The sequence below is a fragment of the Lithobates pipiens genome, unplaced genomic scaffold, assembly GCF_037356315.1.
Source record: "Lithobates pipiens isolate NorthernLeopardFrog02 unplaced genomic scaffold, aLitPip1_a1.2 Scaffold_8, whole genome shotgun sequence".
In the NCBI taxonomy this organism is placed as follows: domain Eukaryota; kingdom Metazoa; phylum Chordata; class Amphibia; order Anura; family Ranidae; genus Lithobates; species Lithobates pipiens.
In genome coordinates, this window is record NW_027507903.1 from 434,358,744 (window position 1) to 434,382,053 (window position 23,310).

General features: G+C 42.6%; 1 protein-coding gene across 4 annotated transcripts in view; it reads left to right on the top strand.

The window, feature by feature from the left end:
- LOC143964534 (E3 ubiquitin-protein ligase RNF213-like) overlaps nucleotides 1-23,310 on the top strand; it is a 582,447-nt gene that overhangs the window by 522,099 nt on the left and 37,038 nt on the right. For all 4 annotated transcript variants that reach the window (XM_077474318.1, XM_077474320.1, XM_077474317.1 and 1 more), the window contains exons 52-57: nucleotides 4,977-5,055; nucleotides 9,967-10,001; nucleotides 12,897-12,991; nucleotides 13,710-13,869; nucleotides 16,985-17,159; nucleotides 17,980-18,074. In XM_077474318.1, the coding sequence (XP_077330444.1) occupies nucleotides 4,977-5,055; nucleotides 9,967-10,001; nucleotides 12,897-12,991; nucleotides 13,710-13,869; nucleotides 16,985-17,159; nucleotides 17,980-18,074 (639 nt within the window). The remainder of the gene's footprint in view (nucleotides 1-4,976; nucleotides 5,056-9,966; nucleotides 10,002-12,896; nucleotides 12,992-13,709; nucleotides 13,870-16,984; nucleotides 17,160-17,979; nucleotides 18,075-23,310) is intronic.

A 23,310-nucleotide genomic window follows, 5' to 3' on the forward strand; every position in this document is an offset into this window, starting at 1 on the left:
TACCAGTCACCAAGCCATCAGAGTACCTGTCACCAGGCCATCAGAGTACCCGAGTACCTGTCACCAGGCCATCAGAGTACCCGAGTACCTGTCACCAGGCCATCAGGGTACCCGAGTACCTGTCACCAGGCCATCAGAGTACCCGAGTACCTGTCACCAGGCCATCAGAGTACCCGAGTACCTGTCACCAGGCCATCAGAGTACCCGAGTACCTATTTGCAGCCCATGTCTCATAGAATATACGTTGGGGTGTTTGCTTTCCAAAATGGGATAATTTTGTGGGTAATTTCACTGTCCTGGTGGTCCAGGACCTTCAAAAGTGTGATAGGTAGGAATGAAATGAGATGTGTCATTTATGCTCCTAGAATGCCTGAACGTACTACTTCAATGTTCGGCCTCTCTATGTGACCAGACTGTATAAAAGTCCTACACATGTGGTATCGCCATACTCGGGAGGAGTAGCAGAATGTGTTTTGGGTTGTAATTTTTGCTATATACATGCTATGTGTTAGAAATATCTTATAAATTGACAATTTTGTGTAAAAAAAAAAATGCGTTTTAATTTTTTTTCACACATTCCAAAAACTTCTGGAAAAAAAATTAACCGTTCAAAAGACTCATTATGCCTCACAGATTATACGTTGGGGTATTTGCTTTCCAAAATGGGGTCATTTTATGGGAAATTACATTGTCCTGGTACTCCAGGGCCTTCAAAAGTGTAATAGGTGGTTGAGAAATGAGTTGCGTCATTTTTGCTCGTAGAACGTCTGAAGGTACTACTTCAACGTTGGTGCTCTGTATGTAGCCAGGCTGTGTAAAAGTCTCACACATGTGGTATCGCCGTACTCAGGAGGAGTAGCAGAATGTATTTTGGGGTGCAATTTGTTGTATGCATATGCTGTGTGTGAGAAATAACCTGATAATATGACAATTTTGTCAAAAAAAATAATAATAAAAAAAAATCTTCATTTTGCAAAGAATTGTGGGAAAAAATGACAACTTAAAAAAACTCATCATGCTACTTACTTAATACCTTGGAATGTCTACTTTGTAAAAAGGGGTCATTTGGGGGGTATTTGTACTTTCCTGACTTGTTAGTGTCTCAAGAAATGAGATGCACCTGATGTACTGAATGCCTGATCAGAAGTGATCAATTTTCAGTGATTGGCACCATAGTTTGTAGACTCTAACTTTCACAAAGACCAAATAATATACACTAATGTGGGTTATTTTTTACCAAAGATATGTAGCAGTATAAATTTTGGCCAAAATGTATGAAGAAAAATTACTAATTAGCAAAAATTTATGACAGAAACAAAGAAAAAGGCATTTTTTAACAAAATTTACGTTTTATTTTATTTATAGCACAAAAAATAAAAAAACTCACTAGTGATTAAATACCACTAAAAGAAAGCTCTATTTGTGTGGAAAAAAGGACGCAAGTTTCATATGGGTACAGTGTTACATGACTGAGTAATTGTCATTCAAACTGTGAGAGTGCTGAAAGCTGAAAATTGGTCTGGTCAGGAAGGGGGTGTAACTGCACTGTATTGAGGTGGTTAAAAAAAAAAAGAGAGAGACCTGACTGTCTGTTCTCCCAGTGGCCACAGTGTACTGTTTAATCATTTTTGTGTACTTCTTAGTCGTGTGGGCTGCTGTTTCTCCTCCAGCCACTAGAGGGTGCAAGTCGCTCAGTATGGCCTATTTTTATATAGGCAGGAAGTGGAAGGGTGGCCATGTTAAGGCCATGTGGTCCTGGGAATATCAGATATGGCCTACAAAAATAGTATGGGGCCTGGTGCAGTTGAACAGGTACTAAACTAGTAAAAACTAGTATGGGGCCAAATGCAGCATATTATACATGCTTGCAAGCTTATTGCCTAAACGCATTCTTGAATAAACACATGTTTTGCATAGATGTTACATACATATATGTGACATAATCACATGTTTGGAAGAACATGGGCATCGGTGCACTTGAAGGAGTTGTGTCTCCAGAATAGCATACATTGGGTCTGCAGAAGCTTAGTTTTGTTCTCCCTTTTCACACTTGTGCGATTTGAAAGTTGTGCATTTTGGCCGCAATGTTAATGAGATTTTTCAGCGACGTGAAGCAGTGCCTGCGTAATCTTGAGGTCTATGGACCTTGAGTCGTACCAAGGTCAGACTGGAGTGGTGCAGGGGCTGCTTTGGGATCACTCTGACTTGGGGACGCATGGATGTGAAGGGTACTTATTGGAAATCATTCAGTGGACTTGGTCTCCACAGGGGAAGGTACTGCCCATTGATATCTTGGATTTTTGGCCAGTACGCCTTGCTCTGGATGTTTGGACAAACCAGTTGTAGGTATAATCTGGTAATGCTTCTGCGGGCTTATATATCAACCACCAGAAGTCATACGGCTCAGGAAGTTGAACTTCATTCTGTCTGAATGTATTAGAATCCGCGCTTAGGTGTAGGATAGGCTGCAGCCTCCCCAGTGGAGCACCAAGAAATTAAAGGTATATAAAATAGGGAATAGGTGGTGCTGCCTATGAACTGAAAAGTGATTTAAAGCGGTGTTCCGCTTAAAAAAAAAATTTAAAAGTCAGCAGCTACAAATACTGCAGTCCTAGGGCCCAGTGATGTCCTAGGGCCCAGCGATGCGGGGGATCGATGCCCTGCTCGTCTCTCCTCTGCTTGGCAGCACCGGCATTTTAACTGTTGGCGCCTGGCTGTGGCTTCACAGCCAGGCACCTACTGCGCGTGCACGTGCCGTGACTGGGACCTGTCATGTTTCCCAGATGATTGACAAGAGGGAGGGGGAGAGGCGATCTCCCTTCCTGCGCCGAGGGAAGTGGCGTCAGGAGCCCAGGCACCGAAGGAGGCAGACTACGAGGGACCCCCTAGCAACAGGCATTTAGAGGTGAGTAGAAAAAAAAACATTTTCTCCAAATGTTTTATTTTTTAAGCACATTAATATTTTTTTTTTTGCTGCCACTGTGCCCATTAAACGCTGCCAGTGTAACCTTGATCTCCCCCTAGTGTGACCCCCTGCGTGATCGCCGTCTGGCTGGCACTTACCCTGTTTTGGTAGCAGCGGGTGATGGTGACAAGTGGGGTCCTCCATGCGTCTCCTCCCATCCCCTCCTCCTGCTGGGCGTCCAATAGTGGCACCTGTCATTTCAGCCAATCAGGTGACAGGTAACAGACTCGAGCACCTGATTGGCAGAGAGGCGGTTTAGTGTTAGGAAAGTGAATATTCATTCGCTTTTCTAACACAGCTAAGCACCCAGCATGGCACTCGCAGGCCACCTTTTTTGATGCCTATTAGAGCCTATGGCTGCAAAAAGGTGCTGCAAAAACACACCCCCGCCACTGTAATTCATGCACCCAAAAAAGGACCAGGCACCTGAATAGGGGGTGGCAGTGGCAGCCATAGATGGACTCATGCAATGCATGAATCTGTCTATCTATTGGTGATAGAGGGGGTGGCAGGAGAGCTGGGGGCGCTGCCCGTGCACCCTTATGGACGCACTGCCACTGGTCACACTGAGACAGGGAGCAGGGGGAGAGGCTGCAGGAGCTGGAACATGATAAATGTTCCACCCTAAATAAAGTAAATTTATCATTTAAACATTTGCTATGTTTTCTATTTGCTATTGTAAATAAACAGGATTTTTCATCAGAGCTGTATATATAGCGCCCTATGCAGCGCTTTATATATTGTACATTCACATCAGTCCCTACTCTCAAGAACCATACAGTCTCAGTTGGTCCCTAGCTCACATTCATACACATACTAGGGCCACTTTAGACAGAAGCCGGTTAACCTCAGCATAGTGTAATAAAAAAATTCTGGTTAGCCGCACATCTGATTTAAAAATCACATTTATTGTATTATTCTTCATTAAAAAAAACACAATACAAAAATTAGGCACTGATGTTGGATGAGAAGGCCTGGCTCGCAGATTGTGCAGGCCAGTCGAGTTCCTCCACCCCAAACTCACTCATCCATGTGTTTGTATACCAGTGCACAAAGCAAGGTCCATAGTCATGTTGGAACAGGAAGGGTCCATCCCCAAACTGTTCCCACAAAGTTGGGAGCATGAAATTGTCCAAAATATCTTGGTATGCTGACGCCTTAAGAGTTCCCTTCACTGGAACTAAGGGGCCAAGCCCAACCCCTGAAAAACAACCCCACACCATAATCCCCCCTCCACCAAATGATTTGGACTGGTGCACAAAGCAAGGTCCATAAAGATAGCGAGTTTAGGATGGAGGAACTTGACTGGCCTGCACAGAGTCCTGACCTCAACCTGATAGAACACCTTTGGGATGAATTTGAGTGGAGACTGCGAGCCAGACCTTCTGGTCTAACATCATTGCCTGACCTCACAAATGTGCTTCTGGAAGAATGGTCAAACATTCCAGTAGACACACTCCTAAATCTTTTGGACAGCCTTACCAGAAGAGTTGTAGCTGTTATAGTTTCAAAGGGTGGGCAACTAAATATTAAACCCTATGGACTAAGATTGGGGTGCCATTAATGTTCATGTGTATTTAAAGGCAGGCATCCCAATATTTTTGGTAATATCGTGTATGTAGTGATCCTGTATTATCTGCCACATCACTCATTCACATGCTAGTCTTTGCAGAAGCAACAATACAAGTCACAGTGCACAAGTGCATTCAGCTTTATTGCTGCCATTGTAACTGTCTACACAGCAACTGACGTGTAGCCAACAAATAAGAGACCCATGTCTCTGCTCCTAGACTGGCATCCATGGCTTTGCTGTTGGGGCACAAACTGGAAGCCAGCAAGGCTTGATCATGTAAACTCACCTTCATGTAAAATGATTAAAAAAAAGCTTAAAAAAACAGATTCCTCTGTACTTATCTTGTTATTTTAGAACATGTATTTTTATTGGAGGGTTTAATTATACTTTAAGTTTAAGTAGGCATCTAAATATATTTATTTGTATCCTGTTTTTAAGAACTCTTTTTTGCCAACCATGCCAGAGGATATGTTCACCAATGCTAGATCTGCAATGAGAGAACAAGTGCACTGGTATAGTAAGTATACTCATTTACTGATCATTTTGAAATGTGTATATTTCCCTTTATAGTGGAATTGATCTGGGCCATACAAAATCATCAGCTAATGTCTGGATGGCCTCAACTCAGAAAATATCTGCACGTCAGAACAACAAAGATGCTTAAAGAGACAATGTGCACACACTGTTATTTTCAATGACAATTTTCTTATAAGATGCAGGACACCACCATTTTGGATGTCATGTCAACAGCCAGAGGAGACTCTGAGCTGTCACTTAAATAAATCTATAGTTTTCCTCCTTACTCCTCCCTGGTTGCAACATAAAAGTTTATGTAGTGAGGGGAGGGGCAAAGGAGCTGGGCTAGCACAGACTACTATAATAAAAACAGTGCAGCCCATAAACAAACACAAACAATAAAAGAAAAACATATAAAAGTCCATAAGAGAGCCCCATCAAGTGTCCATATAAATTACAGGCAAGGTGAACGTTCAAACCAGTGACAGCCTCCACCGATAGTAAGTACTAACCGCACACCTCAATGTATGGATCCCTGAAAAATCAGTTGGGTCAAACAAGCAGCTTGGAAGCCGATTGGTTTCTATGCACAGCTTCTCTAGATTATGCACTCTCCTGTTTTAGTAAAAAACACCTTAATAGGCACTTCTCTCCCCCCCAATGATGGAGCATGTTGGAGCCTATAATCTGGATGCATGAGACGTATGTTATTAGCATGTACACCTGTCTCCAGTGATGCAGATATCGGGTGGACGAGCATATGTACCCATATAAAGGGGCGGCTTTATATTGGGCAGCACAGTGGTGTAGTGGGTAGCACTCTCACCTAGCAGTAAAAAGGGTCGCTGGTTTGAATCCCAACCACCACCACTACCTGCCTGGAGTTTGCATGTTCTCTCTGTGCCTGTGTGGGTTTCCTCCAGGTACTCCGGTTTCCTCCCACACTCCAAAGACATGCAGGGAGGTTAATTGACTTCTGTCCAAAATTGGCCCTGGTATATGAATGGGGACCTTGGATTGTGGGCTCCTTGAGGGTAGGGGCCGATGTGAGTGGGCAATGTACAGGGATCGGAACAATTGTAGACACTTACTTAGTCAGGTTGGACTGGCATCTTTATTCAACCTTACTAACCATGTAACTATGTAATTCAGCCTTCAATAAATGTCTTAAGATTTATTGCAGGTCTTGAACAAAAGTGCAAGTAGGAGCACTTCTGGGGGCAGGATAACCAAGGAACAGACTTAAAGGGTAGTTTGCTGAATATCTTCTCCTAGCAATATTTGGTCCTTTAGTAGCAGCCTCAAAATGAATGCTGAAGAAGGGGCAGCCAGTAAATCAATGACCCTATGAGAGCAGTCAGTTCTTGAACAGAAAATTTTGGCATTTCACTCTTCCACAGGCAAGTTTCCTTCAGACCTTCTGAGGCCCAGCAGTAGTAGTTTTTCTGGAATACACATATGCTTCCTCCCAGGGAAAAGCCCCAGGAGAGATAAAGTTCAAATCAGATTTTATGACATCTGTTTGCGCTTAAGAGGAATCGTGTATCTGGTATTATTCATACAGCATATTATAATCAGTTGTCAAGACCAAATTCACTTCAGGTGAAAATAGGAGGAATGGTATATCTAGAATTATTTATACAGCATATTATAATTGGTTGTCAAGATTGTCGTCAAACATTGAAGTAATGTTTAATTTCGGAGGAATGCATGAACAATATTTGAAAGACAATCCTGGAAATTGTGTAAACTATCCTGCTCTTGAACAATCAGCCAAATTCCACTCTGTTTTTAAAGGGAAAATGCTGTATACATTCATAGATTAAAACGTAATTTTATTAATATATTGTATATGGGATTAAAGCAGGGGTTGGGTTGACAAATTTGCTTTGAATTTAGGAGCCAGTTAAAAAAGTAAGGAGCCAGTTTTTTTTTTTTTTTTTTTAGAGTGGTATGGATTGTCAGCTCCTGGGGTAAGGCCACTCATTTTCACCCCCTATCCCTAACTCACAATGAAGCACCCAGTCAATAACTCCATTGAAACGCTGTTACATCAGGGTTATGGGCTGACCAGAAAGAGTAAGGCTGGCAACAGATGGAACTGGCTGGCACTGGCAGGTGGCACTGGTTGCCACTGGCAGGCACGTGAAACTGCCAGATGGCACCGGCAGGTGACACTGGTTGGCATTGGCAGGTGACACTGGTTTGGAACTGGCAGGTGACACTGGTTTGGAACTGGCAGGTGGCACTATTGGCACTGGCAGGTGGCACTGCTTGGCAGGTGGCACTGGTTTGGAAGTGGCAGGTGGCCCTGGTTGGTGATGGCAGGTGACCCTGGTTGGCAGTGGCACTAGTTGTCACTGGCAGATGACACTGGTGGTGGCACTGGTTGGTGTTGGCAGGTGGCACTGGTTGGTGGTGGCACTGGCAGGTGGCACTGATTGGTGGTGGCAGATGGCACTGATTGGCGGTGGCACTGGCAGGCACGTGGAACTGCCAGATGGCATTGGCGGGTGACACTAGTTGGCATTGGCAGGTGACACTGGTTTGGAACTGGCAGGTGGCACTATTGGCACTGGCACGTGGCACTGATTGGCAGGTGGCACTGGTTTGGAAGTGGCAGGTGGCCCTGGTTGGCGGTGGCACTAGTTGTCACTGGCAGATGGCAATTATTGGCGGTGGCACTGGTTGGTGTTGGCAGGTGGCACTGGTTGGTGTTGGCAGGTGGCACTGGTTGGCGGTGGCACTAGTTGGTGGTGGCACTGGCAGGTGGCACTGATTGGCGGTGGTACTGGTTGGTGGTGGCAGGTTGCACTGGTAGTGGCAGGTGGCACTGGTTGTCGGTGGCAGGTGGCACTGATTGGCGGCAGATGGCACTGGCAGGTGGCACTGATGGTGGTACTGGCAGGTGGCACTGACGGTGGCACTGGTTGGTGGTGGCAGGTGGCACTGGTTGGTGGTTGCAGGTGGTATTGGCGGTGGCACTGATTGGTGTCGGCAGGTGACACTGGCAGGTGGCACTGATTGGCGGTGGCAGGTGGCACTGATTGGCGGTGGCACTGGTTGGCACTGGCAGATGCCACTGGTTGGCACTGGCAGGTGGCACTGGCAGGTTTCACATGGAGCACTCTGTTACTGAAATGTAACAGAGGAGCTGTCAAAATTGAGCTTAATGTCGGAATGGGCGGTACCCAGCTGGGGCTGTGAAACTGAAAAGTAACAGAGGCGAATATGTCAGATTTGAGCTTGATGTCGGGGTGGGCGGGACTGGCCGGGTGGACGGGACTCAGCAGCTATCAAACACCGGCCAACGATTGGGCTGCTTAAGAAAAGGGGCGGGGCCACATACACGTAGCGGCGCGCCCAGATTCCATTGGCTGGTGTTTGATAGCTGCTGGGTCCCGCCCACCCCGGCCGGTTGGCTCCCAGTCTGAGTCCTACTGTGCAGGAAGCTGCAAAAGGTGGAAGTTATTTGCCAGAACAAGTGTGGCAATCCTAAGGGATATGTGGCAGAGTAGAATCAGGGCTAATAGCCTCTCTATGGCATTGCAGGGGGAATCTCCCCATAACATTATAAGCCCCTTCCACATCAGAGTAAGGAAGCATAGTAGCACTGAGTTAGCTGGCAGAGGTGGAATAGTGTGGGTGAAAGACATGCCCTTCACAAAGAAGGAAACGTGTCAGTAGAGGAGCATCTAGCATGCATGGAGGAGATGGCATAGTCTGGGTGAAAGCTGTTCCAGTCCAGGGGCAGCCAACATATATGACATGTGGTATAGTGAAGGTAAAAGACATTCCCTTTACAAAAAAGAAGCAGGTCACTACAGGGTCAGCCAACATGCATAGTGGAGGTGGCATAGTGAATGGGAAAGCCATGCCAATCATTTAAGAAACATGTCAGTACAGTTGCTATTGATGAAAGCCATACCAGTAATACAAAAGCAGGCATGTCAATATAGAGACCGCTTACAGAAGTGGCACAATGAGGGCAAGAGTGATGCCTGTCACACAAATCGACACATGCCAGTTTAGGGACAGCCAGCTTGTATTATATTGATGGCATATTTGGGGTCAGAGCTATGCCAGTTACATAAAATGAAGGTATGCAGGTACGGCGACAGCAGGTAAGTATAGCAAAGGTGGTACAATTAGGATGCATGACACATGCCAGTCACACAAAAGGAAGCATACCAGTACAGTCAGCCAGCTGCAATGTATGGCACAGCACCAAAGATACCATGCCGTCACCTGATGAAGATGGTCTTCCCAGTACTATACTAGCCCACCTCCAGCACCCCCCGAAGATCTTCTGTCTTTCAGCCATTAGTCACCTGATGCTAGGGGTACGTGCATTTTTGTACAGAGTGCATGGTGCTCAGGAATGGTCTGTCACAGTGATGAATAGGCAGCACACCCTGTTACAGGCCACCGCAGTGTCCACTGGCTGAGGAGACAGAGGATGGCCGTGCAAATGTAGAAATATGTAAGGATGAGCTCAGGCGTGTTTGCAAGTCCACGTGCCCACGCCGCCAGGAAGCTGACACAGAGCGTTAATCACAGGCAGTGAGACATTTTCCGATCCGCAGCTGCACAGATCAGGTAATGTCTCACTACCTGTGATTAGTGCTGCAGAGTGGGCACAGGCACGTGGACGTGTGAACACACCTGAGCTCATCCTTAGACATATGGAGCACCTCATATTGAATCAATATAGGAAACAGCATGCCTAAAATCCAAAACAATGTCCTAGTATATGGAACAGGTGGCAACCCTAGTGGAAGTAGACATGATGCCAGATAGTACAATTTAGTAAATACATAAATACTAGATTTAAAAAACAAACTTTTTTTTTTTTTTTTACATCTGCAGATCTACTTTAAGTGTATAAACATGTTACTTTCTCTTCTTACAGTTTGTCCCAATGGCCACTACTGTGCCATCGGAGAGGTAAGCTAAGCCTGACATAACTTTGCACATATTACATTTTTGAAAAATATTACTTTGTCTGGTGTATTTTCTTACTAATAAGAGTATGAATACAAGTGACGATGAACCCTAGCAAAATGTCAAACCTCAAAAGAATGCAAGACCAACACAGCACTATGAACAATGAGCCACCCACAAATGAATGTGTTTACTCCAATAGTAGTGGCAGGGTAGATTAATTGGGGAGGAGATGCAGCTGATTCTCCAGGACCACCTAATAGATTTGACACTGCTTCCTTCCCACTTATTAAACACACAGACAATAGCTGCAAAAAAAAGAGACTGGAAGAATATAGAGCATGTATAATAATTTAAGGTAAAACAGTGCAGATTTCTAGGCACATAGTTGACAAGTTTGGGGGATAACCACCTGATCTGGTCAGAAGCAATTTAGTGTTATCAGAATAATAATATTTCTTATTGATTGTCATGCATTGCTACATTTATGAAGGTCTTAGTCTTAGACTTCACACACACACAGCTGTACATGGGCTGTACAGCGTGCAGAGTTCCTTCCTCAGGACCTGTTGTTGCCATGTACAGCCACGCATTGAGGTGAATGGATGAGTTGGCTGTACACAGTTGTTGTGGGGATTGTGTAAAGCACATGAATGCACACCAATTCCTGCTTCTAGTGCAGATCTTTTTCTCTGACTTGGAATTTGGTTATTCCAGCTGGGGGGGGGGGGGGGGGGGGGGTGTGACTTTGGACCAGCAACATCTCGTGAGTCTCTTATAGTGGCACATTATAGCAGTTTTCTCCATACTTCCTGGGTTCACAGTGGCCTACATGTGCTTTACCCTTTGGCATGCTCCTCCCTCTCCACAGCAGTAGAGGTCATGTATACCCCTTGGGGGGGGGGGGGGGGGTCAATATTATATAATTATAAATATATTTATGTCAGATCTCAAGTGCAAGGGAAGAAAAGGGTCATGTAGACTTGCGAGGTCAGGCACAGCTCTTGGCTCTGCCAGGGGTGGTAGTTTATCCTTAGTGCCCGAGTACCCTTTACTCTGATGGTTTTCCCCAATCTGATTAACGCTGCCTTTTTCTGGCCATTATGATGGCACATCTGCCAAGCTAGCTTTTCTTATTCTATTGAGAGGGATTTTCTGCCACATTGTCTGGTACCTTGAGCAGAATTTCTAGCTTTCTCAAGGCCTTAGATAGTAGGGTTCACACTTTGTTCTGAGGAATCAAATCAGGATGACGCGCTTGTAACATTGATTTTGCCCAAACTGAAGGATACTTATTAGCACTGTATGCTGTTGTTTAGCGCTTGAGTTGCTGAAATCTGCCCCTATTTAAGATGGCCACAGCTTAAATTGCTTAGGAGGCAGTTTTTCAGACAACAAAATAAAGCATGGAGAACATGGAGGGATGTATTTTATGACATTGCGTATTGTATTTTGTTTTGCAAATATTTTCATAATTTACCATGCCTTATCCAGGTACCCAGGCCTCTGGTTTATTTGAATTGTTGTAATTCTTTATGTTCTCTTAAAACAATAAAAGTGGTTGAAAACAAAAATGAATTAAATAGTGTTTTCAGTATGTGGTACTCAGATACAATTAAGTTCTGCAAGTAGTTAGATACCCTTTTTAAAGCTCTCTTTTCTGCGCTGGGCCTCACCATGCATCCTGCAGTTGCCTTTATGGCTGTTTGTCAGACCAGTGCTGTCTGGATTACACACGTGGCCCAAGATCCTACTTTCATTCTAATGAATGCCTCGGGCCATAGTTGGTTACAACTCCAGGCTCAGTCTACTCAGGGTAACTGATTTTTGGTTGGAAGCTCAGCTGACCATTTAAATTCCTGTTTGGTCCCTCCTTGGATAATTACATTACATTAAGTAGATTACAGGGGGTAAAAATACTCTTCTCCCCAGAAAAACAAATCTTGCTCCACCAGTAGGACTTCTAATCCCAAGGCTAGGAAAGGTTTATTTTGTCCATCTCCAGCTTCCAATTTCAAATCTAAGGCAGGATCATATTTTTATAAGAAGCAATGGTCCTCCAAACCAGCCAAGCCTGGTTCCAAGGTTTCTTCCAAGTGATGGGCTCTTGCTGCTGTCCCCCAACTTTTAGCTTAAAGGGTGATCACAGTTTTACCAAGAGAACACTTTCAAGGTTTCTACTTGAAACTTTTAATTGTTCCTGCCAAACAAACGAGTCCAACCCATTTTGGATCTGAGAGCTCTCAGCTTGTTACTACAGGCTCAATGTTCCCGCAGGGAAACTGGCAGGTTGATCACTGCCTTCCTCCTCCTGGGAGAATTTCTGGTGTCACATACCTGGCAGGTGAGCCTGACGTGTAGAAGAAGGCCTCTTGTACAGCTCCGGCTCGTGAGCCACTGATAGTGGGACAGCAGGCTCAGGAGCACGGCAGGGGTAAGAGTACCTATGATCAGTCCAGAAGTCTGTACCAGTAGAAGCCAAGAACTCACGAACAGGAAGCCGGAACTTCAGCAGGGATCAGACAAGTGAGATGGCAGATAGGCTGTCAGACTTGGCAGGAGACAAGCAGCTGTTACTGTATGAATCTGTTATGGATTTACAGCTTAGACCACTTGTACTTCCCCCTAAACTAAAACTTGCCAGCCTACTGCTCCATATGTGAATAATACTACTAATACTTTTTTTTTAATCTGCAACACCACGCTAAGTATAAAGGAAGGAAATGTCGAAAGGAAGCTTAATAAAATTAAGGGCAATTTATTGGAGAGATTTTGTGATCTTTCTAATCCTTTCAGAAAAGGAACCCTCTTAGAACATCAGATTTTCATATTTTGCAACTAAATATATATTTTTTTCCACACAAGATGCTTTTATAATTCTTTGTCATTTCTAAACAGTGTGGTCAGCCAATGCAGATCGGTCAATGCCCGGATTGTGGTGTCAATGTTGGAGGCCAAAACCATGCAGCCGTTCAGGGATTCCAGAGGATTCAGTATGTTTTTTTTTTGTTTTTTTTCCATGTTTCTATAATGATACTTTGCTGTGCTTCAGTTATTATGATTACTAACTAAAAATTACCAATCTAGCATCAATGTGACCACCTCATAAAATGAGTCTCATAAGTAGCCAAATTACTGTTCTTTAAAGCTGAACGCCAGGCAAGGAGCTAAATATATATTGAAGGAATTGTGTTAGATAGTAGGTGATTAAGGCACCTCTGCCAGCTCACTGATCTTGCTTTTATCCCTTGAACTTAATCGATATAGCTTTGGCACTGACCCACCTCCAGATTTGACGAACTGAAGAATAATCCCCACAGTGCTGCCTTTGTTAGGCTAACAATACTGTGAAGCATAGTATAGCCTTAATGGCTTACAGTTCCGTGTTTCCCTATACCTATTCCTCAGTACAAGGGATCACCAGAAGCTAATTGGACAGATTCTGTCTCTCATTGTATTTAAAAATGTATTGAAATGTATTTAAAAATACATGAATACATAGCTGTATTAAATTGTATTCTTTTTAGAGTTCAGCTTGAAAACAGTAAACTAAACTAAACACTAAAATATTGCTTTTTTTTCTGTCTTCACATATAGTGCCTTTATGCGCCAGTTGCTGGGCCTAGAGCCATTGCTCTTTAACTCCTTGTAGTAAAATTATCCTAACTACATTATCTTTTTTATCTTAAACAATTACTTCTTTTATAACAGGCAGGATGTAGACAGAACACAGACTGGACATGTATTGGGGGACCCGAATCGTCAAGGCCCAGCTTTGGCTCCAGACCGAGATATACCAGCCCCTGCCTTTATTTTACTAAGAATGATAACACATCTGGCAATGCTTCTGGGATCAGAAGAGGATAATCAGGTATGCTGAGATATTATTTTAAGCGTGGTCATAATGACATTTTCATGTCTATAGTTACCTGTAGATGCTTCTGGATGCAATATCTTCGGGTGAAAGTAGTGACTGTATGTACTAGAAAACATGGCTGTTGATATAAGCCCCACCAACCATGATGGCATGGTTGTTCCTGCTCCACAAAATAAGTATAAAGACTCCAGAATGTTTGTCTCAATCTGGATCTAACGCTGTCCTTCAGATTTTAGTCATACAGGCCTGCCTGTCTAAATGTTCCTTTATGTCTGTGGCAAGATTTGAAGCTGCCTACAGATGATGATATAATGGGCCTTATGCAAGTGTCTAACTCTGAAGGAAGCCCTTTCGTTTTTTGCACAAAGCAATCAATAAGGCTGCCTTTTTAACTGTTGATAATGTTAGAATATTAAATGGAGAATCTTTTCTTTCAGACAAGTTCAACCAGGAGGCCCAGTCTTATTTGCCAGAACCTATTTCTACTACTGTGTTTGCACTCCAATTATTGGTGCTTCGTCCCTTTAAATATATACACAAATTTTCAAAGTGCTACTATTCTCAAATAAAATATAAAAAGTGCAAGGTTTAACAAATTAATTAATCAATAACATATCAAAAGAAGGGCTCATGTGTCAATAAATAAAAATAATAATAAAAAAGTGCAGAAACTATTCATATAAACATTTATGCTAAGCAATTCATATAAAGGTTCATAAAAAAGCTGTGTTAAACAGTTCCTTTGAAATTTCATAAAGACCCATAGAATACCATTTATAAAGCTGTGCTTGTGGAATCTGTTACTTCAAGATACATCTCCAGCTCCACTCAAGGGTGCTACAGTACACCTCCACATGTACTTCCACCGCCACCTGCGCTCACTTCTTACCAGAAGTTGTTAACCTCCAGGCTATAAGAGGTTAAAACCAGCATGAGAAGAAACCCTTTGTGCAGCAACCCGGCTCATCAACTGCAGCAGCTTGATTCCCCAATAGATGGCTTTCACAATGGCTCCACCACTTTCTTGCACCGCCTGCTTAGGATGCATGTATTACTGGAGAATGTTGCCTTTTTATGATCTGGAACAGAAGGATGAGAAAGAAAGTGAGAAGAATAAAGATGCCCAAGTGTCAACATGATCATGCGTGTCTGCATGCCAGCTGAAAAAATTTTCTGACCTTAACCTTTATGGGGTACTCCTGTCCTCTTTGGGCATCTTTATTCCTCTTTCTTTCTTTCTCATCCTGCCCAAAGAGCAGAGGAGTACTCCATAAAGATGGCACTGGGATTTTATGGATCTTTATGAACTTTCATCTGAATTGCTTAACGCTGCTTTTTTATGAACTTTTATATTAATTTCATAGAGCAGATTTTTATATCAATTGTTTTTGCATTTTATTTTTATCTATTGGCACATAAGCACTTTATTTGATACGTTCTAGATTGTCATCATCATTTTGTTTGAGTAACCTTGCACTTTTTATATTTTATTTGAGCATAGTAGCTTTTTGAAAATTTGTGTAGATATTAAAATTGACACCACACTGATAACTGGAGTGTATTAGGGTATATATTTGGTATTTAAATATTAAGGTTGCAGCAGTCTCTTTTACCATACTGTTTTTTTTTATTTTGATGTATTGACACGGAACACACTTTTTTTTTTCTATAGACCACTGTGTATTGTTATTATTATACAGGATTTATATAGTCCCAACCATTTATGGAGCACTTAACAATATAAAAAGGAGACAATACAGTTACAATACAATAAAATACAATAGGGTTTAGAGGGCTCTGCTCAGAAGAGTTTACAATCTAATAGGGTGGGGCAAGTGGTACAAAAGGATGTAACTGTGGGGAATGAGCTAATAAGAGATTAGTTAGAGGCGTTATAGGCTTCCCTGAAGAGATGAGTTCTCAGGGATCACCTGAAGGCAACCAGAGTAGGAGCTACCCAGACTGAGGTAGAGAGTTCCAGGGGACGGGAAAGGCTCTGGAGAAGTCCTGGAGATGAGCAGGGGAGGTGGAGACAAGGGAGCTTGAAAGCACAAAGTCTTGACAGGAGCGGCGAGGATGGTTTGGGTGATATTTGGAGATAAGATTGGTGATGTAGCTCGGTGCAGAGTTGTGAATGGCTTTGTATGTTGTAGTTAGTATTTTGAATTTATTTTGAATGTAATTAGCTGGGAGACCAAAAGCCAGTGTAGGGATTGGCAGAGAGGGGTGGCAGACATTGAGCGGTTAGTAAGGTAGATGATTCTGGCAGCAGCATTCATGATACACTGAAAAGGGGTGGCCTATGAGGAGAGAGTTGCAATAGTCAAGGCGAGAGATACCAAGGGAGTAAATGAGTAGCTTGGTGATTTCATTAGTTAAAAAGGGGAACATTTTTGAGATATTACGGAGGTAAAGAATGGGTAGAATCAAATCTAGGAGAGAAAAAAAAGCGAAAACTGAAGTGTTCCAAACCAGTTTTACATAATCTGGACCATATGATCTTTGTGTGCTTTGGGACTGTTCCAGAGCTTTTGAATAATTTATGACAGGAATATCTCCAAGCTGACCAGATCACCTCAGCTGTCTTCAGTCAATGTTAAACTGACACTATCACGTAATAAATTGAATAAAAGCTCCCTGTAATAGCAGCCTTTAAATTTTCATCTCACCATTGGATGTCGCATTAGAACTCCTCTGTCTTTAAGTGCTAACTCCTACATAGTGTTTGGCATATGACACACTTAGGATCGTTGGATGCCTGCATCCCCTGCCATGTGCTGTGGTTCCATGTGCCAGATGGAATACAGTAGTAAAGTAGGGAACAGGGAGAGGAACCCTTGAGTGTAGTGTCAGATGTGAAGATTCTGCCAGATAGTCCTTGAAACAGTGAAGTTTGGTTGGACTTGCCAATGTGAAGATTCTGCTTGATGGTGTATTGTGTAGGTTGTTTTTTTTTAATGAAGTGCTTCTCCACTTGTCTTATCATGGAGAATAAGCATAGTCATTCATCTGAAATATTCTCATTTATACTGGCTTCATAATTAAATATAGAGTATCAAAGTTGCAGACTCTATAGTTTTTGTATGCATTATTTTTTTTTTTGTCACAGAGCCTGATGCGCATTGTGAAGCCACCAGTTCAAGATGTTACAAATTTCATTTTCTGTCACATTGCGAAAGATCTGGAATACCTGAAGAACAGTCTTGGGAAAAGCACAGATGACATCACAACTGTTGTACATCTTATACTTGACAAAATGCTGAGTCCTCAACAGTCTGGGCACTGTAAGTATGCTTTATTAATAGCTTTACAATAAGTTTCCAACTGTCAGCAGTGCAACCAGTCTGACCATCATTGTTGCTAACTGGACTGTTACAGTAATTTTTTTTTCTTTTGTTTTAGATCAAAAATATAGGGTTAGAGCATCTGTCAGGTTGTTATTGCTATCTAGGTCTCTGTTATGGAGGTTTACCATCACTTCCTGTCATGATGTCCACTTTTTTCTGGGTGCAGGAAGAGAGGTGGCTCTCCCAAATACAAACAAAGCCAGGGAACCTGGAAAAAAAGATCTGCCTTCCTCACTCTATATAACAAAAAAAATCTGAGTGAGATGTTTAGTTCATGGGGAACTCTTTAAAAAGCCACCCTGCAGAAGGAATTACGGGTTCAACATTTCTTCAGCCTTTGGGAATCTTTCATTGAAACCTTGCCAGTAGAAACTCCACAATGTATAATGCAATGCTTTCAACATACTTAATCGTATCTACTTAGACTCCTAGCCAATGATCCACCATTTGACATTCTATTCCTCTCTTAAATTGAAATACAGGTATTAATCTAAAAAGGGAGGCCTCCCCTCTTCTTCCCTTCCCTAATATGCTTGCATCTACCACCATCCATTCAAATGTTTCTTAATGTACACCACTAGACCCAGCACTGCTAGGTTTCTCTCAACTTATACTAATATATTGTATATTGTCTTTCTGGATTTAACTTGCCGACCAAATGTTTCAGCCTTTGTTCTTGTTATTTGCATTCTCACAATAAAATGTAATTAAAAAATTAATAAAAATTAGTCAGAACCTTTACACATCTTATCTGCAGGGCCTGTCCAGTTTGATGAAGTTTGGTCAACCAAACAAATGAGGAACAACTGGGAGAAGCATTTTGCATCAATGGTCATTACGCCTGTGCTCGTGGTAAGGAACCAAAAAACCCAGATAGGATGATTATTTGCACATTGCTGATTTAATAGCTCTTTAAATCTATGTCCTGCTTTTTCTTTGATCAGAATTCTTGTATGCAAATAACCTTTTCCATGCAAGCAACATGAATTTTAATGGGGTAACAGCTCCACTCTATAATTAGGTCGTCATGTTCAGTATGACAACCACAATGCAAGAGCTGCAAATGTGATCTGGCAGCCAACAGGCCACCAATGAAATCCACGTTTTGGGAGAACAGAGGCAGGCTCAACTTTCCTGGCTCTGGAACTGCTGCTCCAGAGGTATTCTACCCCCAGATAGAGTCCCCCTCCCCCCTTCGAATGTGACTCATTCAAGTGAGTCACATTCGCCCCACAATCACATGTTGCATTAATTTGGTGCCACATTTAGGGGTGAAAACAGAAAGTGGGGAGGTGACATATCGCCTCTGAAAAGTGTTTTGGGCTTGGAATGCTTTTTAGAGTAGTAGCTGTCCTTGCTGCTAGTGTCAGTGAGCCCTAAAAGAAAATGTAGACAACAGCCCCTCTTCTAAGCATAGAAGGGTTGTCTTACGGATCATTTATTTGCCATGTGAAATCTCCCCTTATACAAAAAAATAAAACAAAATGAAATGTAGTAGAAGAAAAAATTATAAAATACATATCTGTATAGTACACACTTACATATGTTAACATACACATACACTTAAAATCCATATAGACACACAAGACTCTTAATATAAACACATTTGATATTTTTGTACCCATTAGAATTTTTAGAATAACTTTGTGGAACTATTTTAGTTTAATGGTAAATAGTTAAAGGAAATGTAGACCAGGGGTATATGCCTCTACTGTCGGAAGATTGGACACTCACACAAATTTTGCTGGGAACTGCCCCCCCCCAGTGTACCCATATAACCCCACCCACTCCATAAGGCTCAGTTTTGTGCTACTGCCCTTAGGTGATGGACTGTTCTGCTGTTGGAGAATTTATTTTTTTCTAATTTTCACCAGTTTTACTTCTTTGACTGACACTCGACTGACCATGGAACAACTACGCTGGCCTGTAATGTTTTTTTCAGGCACTGGTTCCTGCGTTTGGCGTTCACCTTGGTAAGCGGTGCAACAAGTGCGTTAGCTGCAGGGTGCTTTACAGGACCATTCCTATGGCACCCAAACCCTGCAGACTCCTTTGGGGGTATGCCCGCTGTGACAGGGGAATCCTGGATGCAGAACGGGACCAGCTATGCAGATAATATAAGACATGATATCTTTATATCTTTACACACCAGTTCCTGGCTAAACAAATTTTGTTGGATTATTATTTGATATGCAGTAGTCAATACAACTGTCTTTTTTGTCCTACAAGACATACCACAATGTTAGGCACACAAGCAGAAGGCACTGGTTATGTGGTTTAATCTACACTTTGAGTGTTTTTACAATATTAATTTCTCGCTTACTTTGCACTATAGGTAACATTATTATAGCATTTGCCTTTTTAAAATTGGTGGTCTTTCTTCCACCTTACTACCGGAAGTTCCTCTGTGGCCGATGACAGTATGCTCAATAAGACTCCTGAATGCACACTTCCAGCCGCCATTTCTGCCAGTGACTCAAATTGATCATTTGCCTTCTCACCTGTTCCCTGAATACCTCAGAGACATAGTCACAGTAACTTAGTACCTGAGTTATTGTGTTTACTTAATTCTGGACATGCTGAACTCCCATGGTCCACAACCGGAGTGGGAGCACATGGAACAAATAGTGTGGAATCTGCTGCAGGACTTGAGGAAGTGTCACCTTTCTCTCAGATTGATAGCAATTCCCTTGCTCTGGCACAAAGTCTTACACTGACAGCACTCCAGTCCCCTAAATCAGGCTCCCTTGCAGACAATGCCACCTGTGGCCTGTCTAACAAAAGCAAAATTCTCTGCCACTATGCCTGATCCATTTCAAAGGTTATCGTTACTTCTGGAATCAGAGGGTACTAAACACTCTTCTGCCTATCCTCCGTATTTTTATCTTCAGATGTTACAATGTGAACTGCCTAGTTTATTCCATTTGCATAAGGAAAGGAGTGAATTGACTTGTAAGCAAAGGCTGCAGAAAATTTTTCACCACCAGATTTTTGTGGAGTTACACATGCTGGATACTGTGGACTCATTTGTTGAAGCAGTGCATTATAGTGTCTGGATAGATACACCTGGTACTGATCATTTGCCATGTATTCTTGCAGGCACAAAAAAAAAAACCTTTTCTTAGAAAGCCTCTTCCTATTCTGGAACAAGCTGATTGAGCCTTATATAATGATCAGTCCAACTCAGAGGTTATTCTCTCCTGATAATTTTGATGCCTTTTAGCCTATGTAAGGAAAGAAATGTACTGTTCCCACTGTGGACCCGGCCCATCTTGCTGTAAATATTCGATCTACTGTTTCCTTCGAGGGCATGCTCTTCTTTTTAGGATTCAGTTGTTAGGCATTTAGAGGCTTTTTTTGAAGATCTTCTTTGCTTTGGCAGGTCCTGCCCTGCAACCGGCTATTGCCACCTTGTCAGTTGCACAAACAATGTCCCCAATCACAACGGACCTTTACCATGTGAGCACTGTGACCGGTGACAGAGATAACAATAGTAAACAATGGTATTATGAATGGATGCCATTAAACTGACATCACTGTTCTCATCACTGTAAAAAAAAACAATTATACGGTAAAAAAAAAAATCCTGATCACCCAACCTCCCCCCAGGATAGTAGTGTCACTATAGTGAAATTGTTGCGCTACTTTGGTGACAGTATGTAAACAAAATTGTAGTATAATTAAAATGATTTTATAATGTTTTTTAAAATGTAATATATTTTTTTTTTTTACATACTGTCACCAGAGCAAGTGCAGTGTCATTATAGTGATATCGTACCACTGTGGCGTGATCATGTACAGTCACTGGCTGCTCTGATATCACTGTATGTCAGTGCTGCCAGCCATTTCTCTGATCACTGCCACAACAGTACAATGTCAAAAGACCAGTGCTGCTAGTCAGTATCTCTAATCACCACCACACCAGTCATATTGTCCCTAATCCCCGCCACACCAGTTAGTGTTCCTAATCACAGCCACACTAGTCATACTTTCTCTAATCACCACCGCATCAATTACAGCGTCTCTGATCCTTGCCACATGAGATACAGTGTCCCTGATCACCACCACACCTGTCTGTGTGTCACTAAATTAGTGTATACCAACAACGCTGTTCCTTCCCACCGCCACACCAGTTGCAGTGTCACCACACCGGTGTAAGCCAGCAATGGTGTCTCTGATTATTGCCACACCAGTCCCAGTGTCACCAGACCAGTGTAAGTCCGCAACAGTGTTCCTGATCACCATCACACCAGTGCAGTGTAGCCTCTACCTGTTGCCTGTACTAACCCTGGCCTGTTTATTGACCAGCGTGCTGCCTGGACCAATCCTTTGCCTATTCCCTGACAATGTGTCAGGAAGGCATCAGTCACAGTACAGATAAGGCCTGAAGACATGCGCAGATGTGCAGTTGCCCGCTTGCCTGTGAATAGTCGTTCACAAATGCACACGCGTACTCGTGCCCATCGCCTATATTGGCACTAATGGGACTATTTAAACTGGAGAAGTTCTATTAGCCAGTGCTGTCTAATCTACAGCTTGTACCCATGCTCCTGTATCTGTTCCTGGGCCGAATTCTGTTAACGACGTGGCTTGCCTTGACTTTGCTTGAACACTACCCGCCTGACCCTAGTCTGTCTTTGGATTTGCTCTGCCTTCTGCTCATCTGCCTGATTCTACATTGCTGACTTCTGCATGTACCATTCTCCGCCTGCTTTATATGCCTGTATATGCCTGTATATGACCATCTGTTGCTGACCTGGCTCATCTGACGTTGCATCTAGTCATCCACCCGTCCTGCTCTGCATACTACCTGGTCCCTGCTGGCCCTGCACCAGCTGCCTGTCAAGCACCTGCTGTCTGCCCAGTCAAGGGTCTGCTGTTCCAGTGATCTGACCCGTCTCTGGCAACCCAACTGCCGTGGCTGATGGACATCTCACAGGCACACATACCTCGCCACGCTCTCGCGACCACTGTCATAACATCAGTGGTTCCAAACACTATGTGTTTGCCTGTGGCCTGAACTAACCCATCTGCACATCCTGCTAAATATTTTCCTGCGAGACACCAGTCACAGCCATCCCTGGACAACTTCACTCCTGAAACCACAGGACTTTTTATTTTAGCTTTCTTTATCCTCCTGTATTTCCTTACCACTGACCATAGCATTCCTGGAGGCAGCCATGTACCATTAGACTAGGCTTGTTTGGCTTATAGGAACTGGGACTGCTATAGGTAACACTACACTAAGCTATTTTCTCTGATCATTCACAAAGAGGCAACCTTTACAGTTCATCGGTTTTAACACAATTGGTTGATTTGTGTGATATACAGGATACAATGTCTGTTGCATAATCAGTCCAGACACTGGAAAAGTCTCACATGTGGTATCGCCACACTCGGGAGTAGCAGCCAAATGTGTTTTGGGTTGTAATTCTAAGTATGCCCATGTGCCGTGTGTGTGTGTGATAAATATCCTATTAAATTGACAACTTTAGTGTGAAAAAAAAAACCAAATCTTCATTTTTTTGTCCACATTTTCCAAAAACTTGTGGCAAAAAATTAAGTTTTCAAAAGGTTTAGTATGCCTCATTAAAAAAAAAAAAAAAGTGGGCTCCAAAAATGTGATAGGTAGTCAGGAAATGAGATGCTTAATTTATGAAAGCCCAAAGGTGCTGCTTGGATTTTGGGCCCCTCTATGCATCAAGACTGTAAAAAAGTCTTACACATTTGGTATCCCCATGCTTGAGAGGCATAACAGAATGTGTTTTGGGGTGTAATTGTAAATATGCCTATGCTGTGTGTCAGAAATACTTTAACATGTTTAATTTTTTTTTAAATGATGAATTATATGCAATCTCTTAAAAAAAAATTGTTACGAAAAAATGACAACTACAAAAAACCTGCCATGCCTTTTACTTAATACCTTGGACTGTCTACTTTCCAAAAAGGGTTATTTTGGGATGTTTGTCGTGTCCTAGTATTATAGGGGACCAAAAAAAGAGTTAGGCCATCAGTGCATCTATTTAGGCAACTGATCAATATTCAAATATATTCACCATAGTTTGTAGACTCTAACTTTTACGACGAC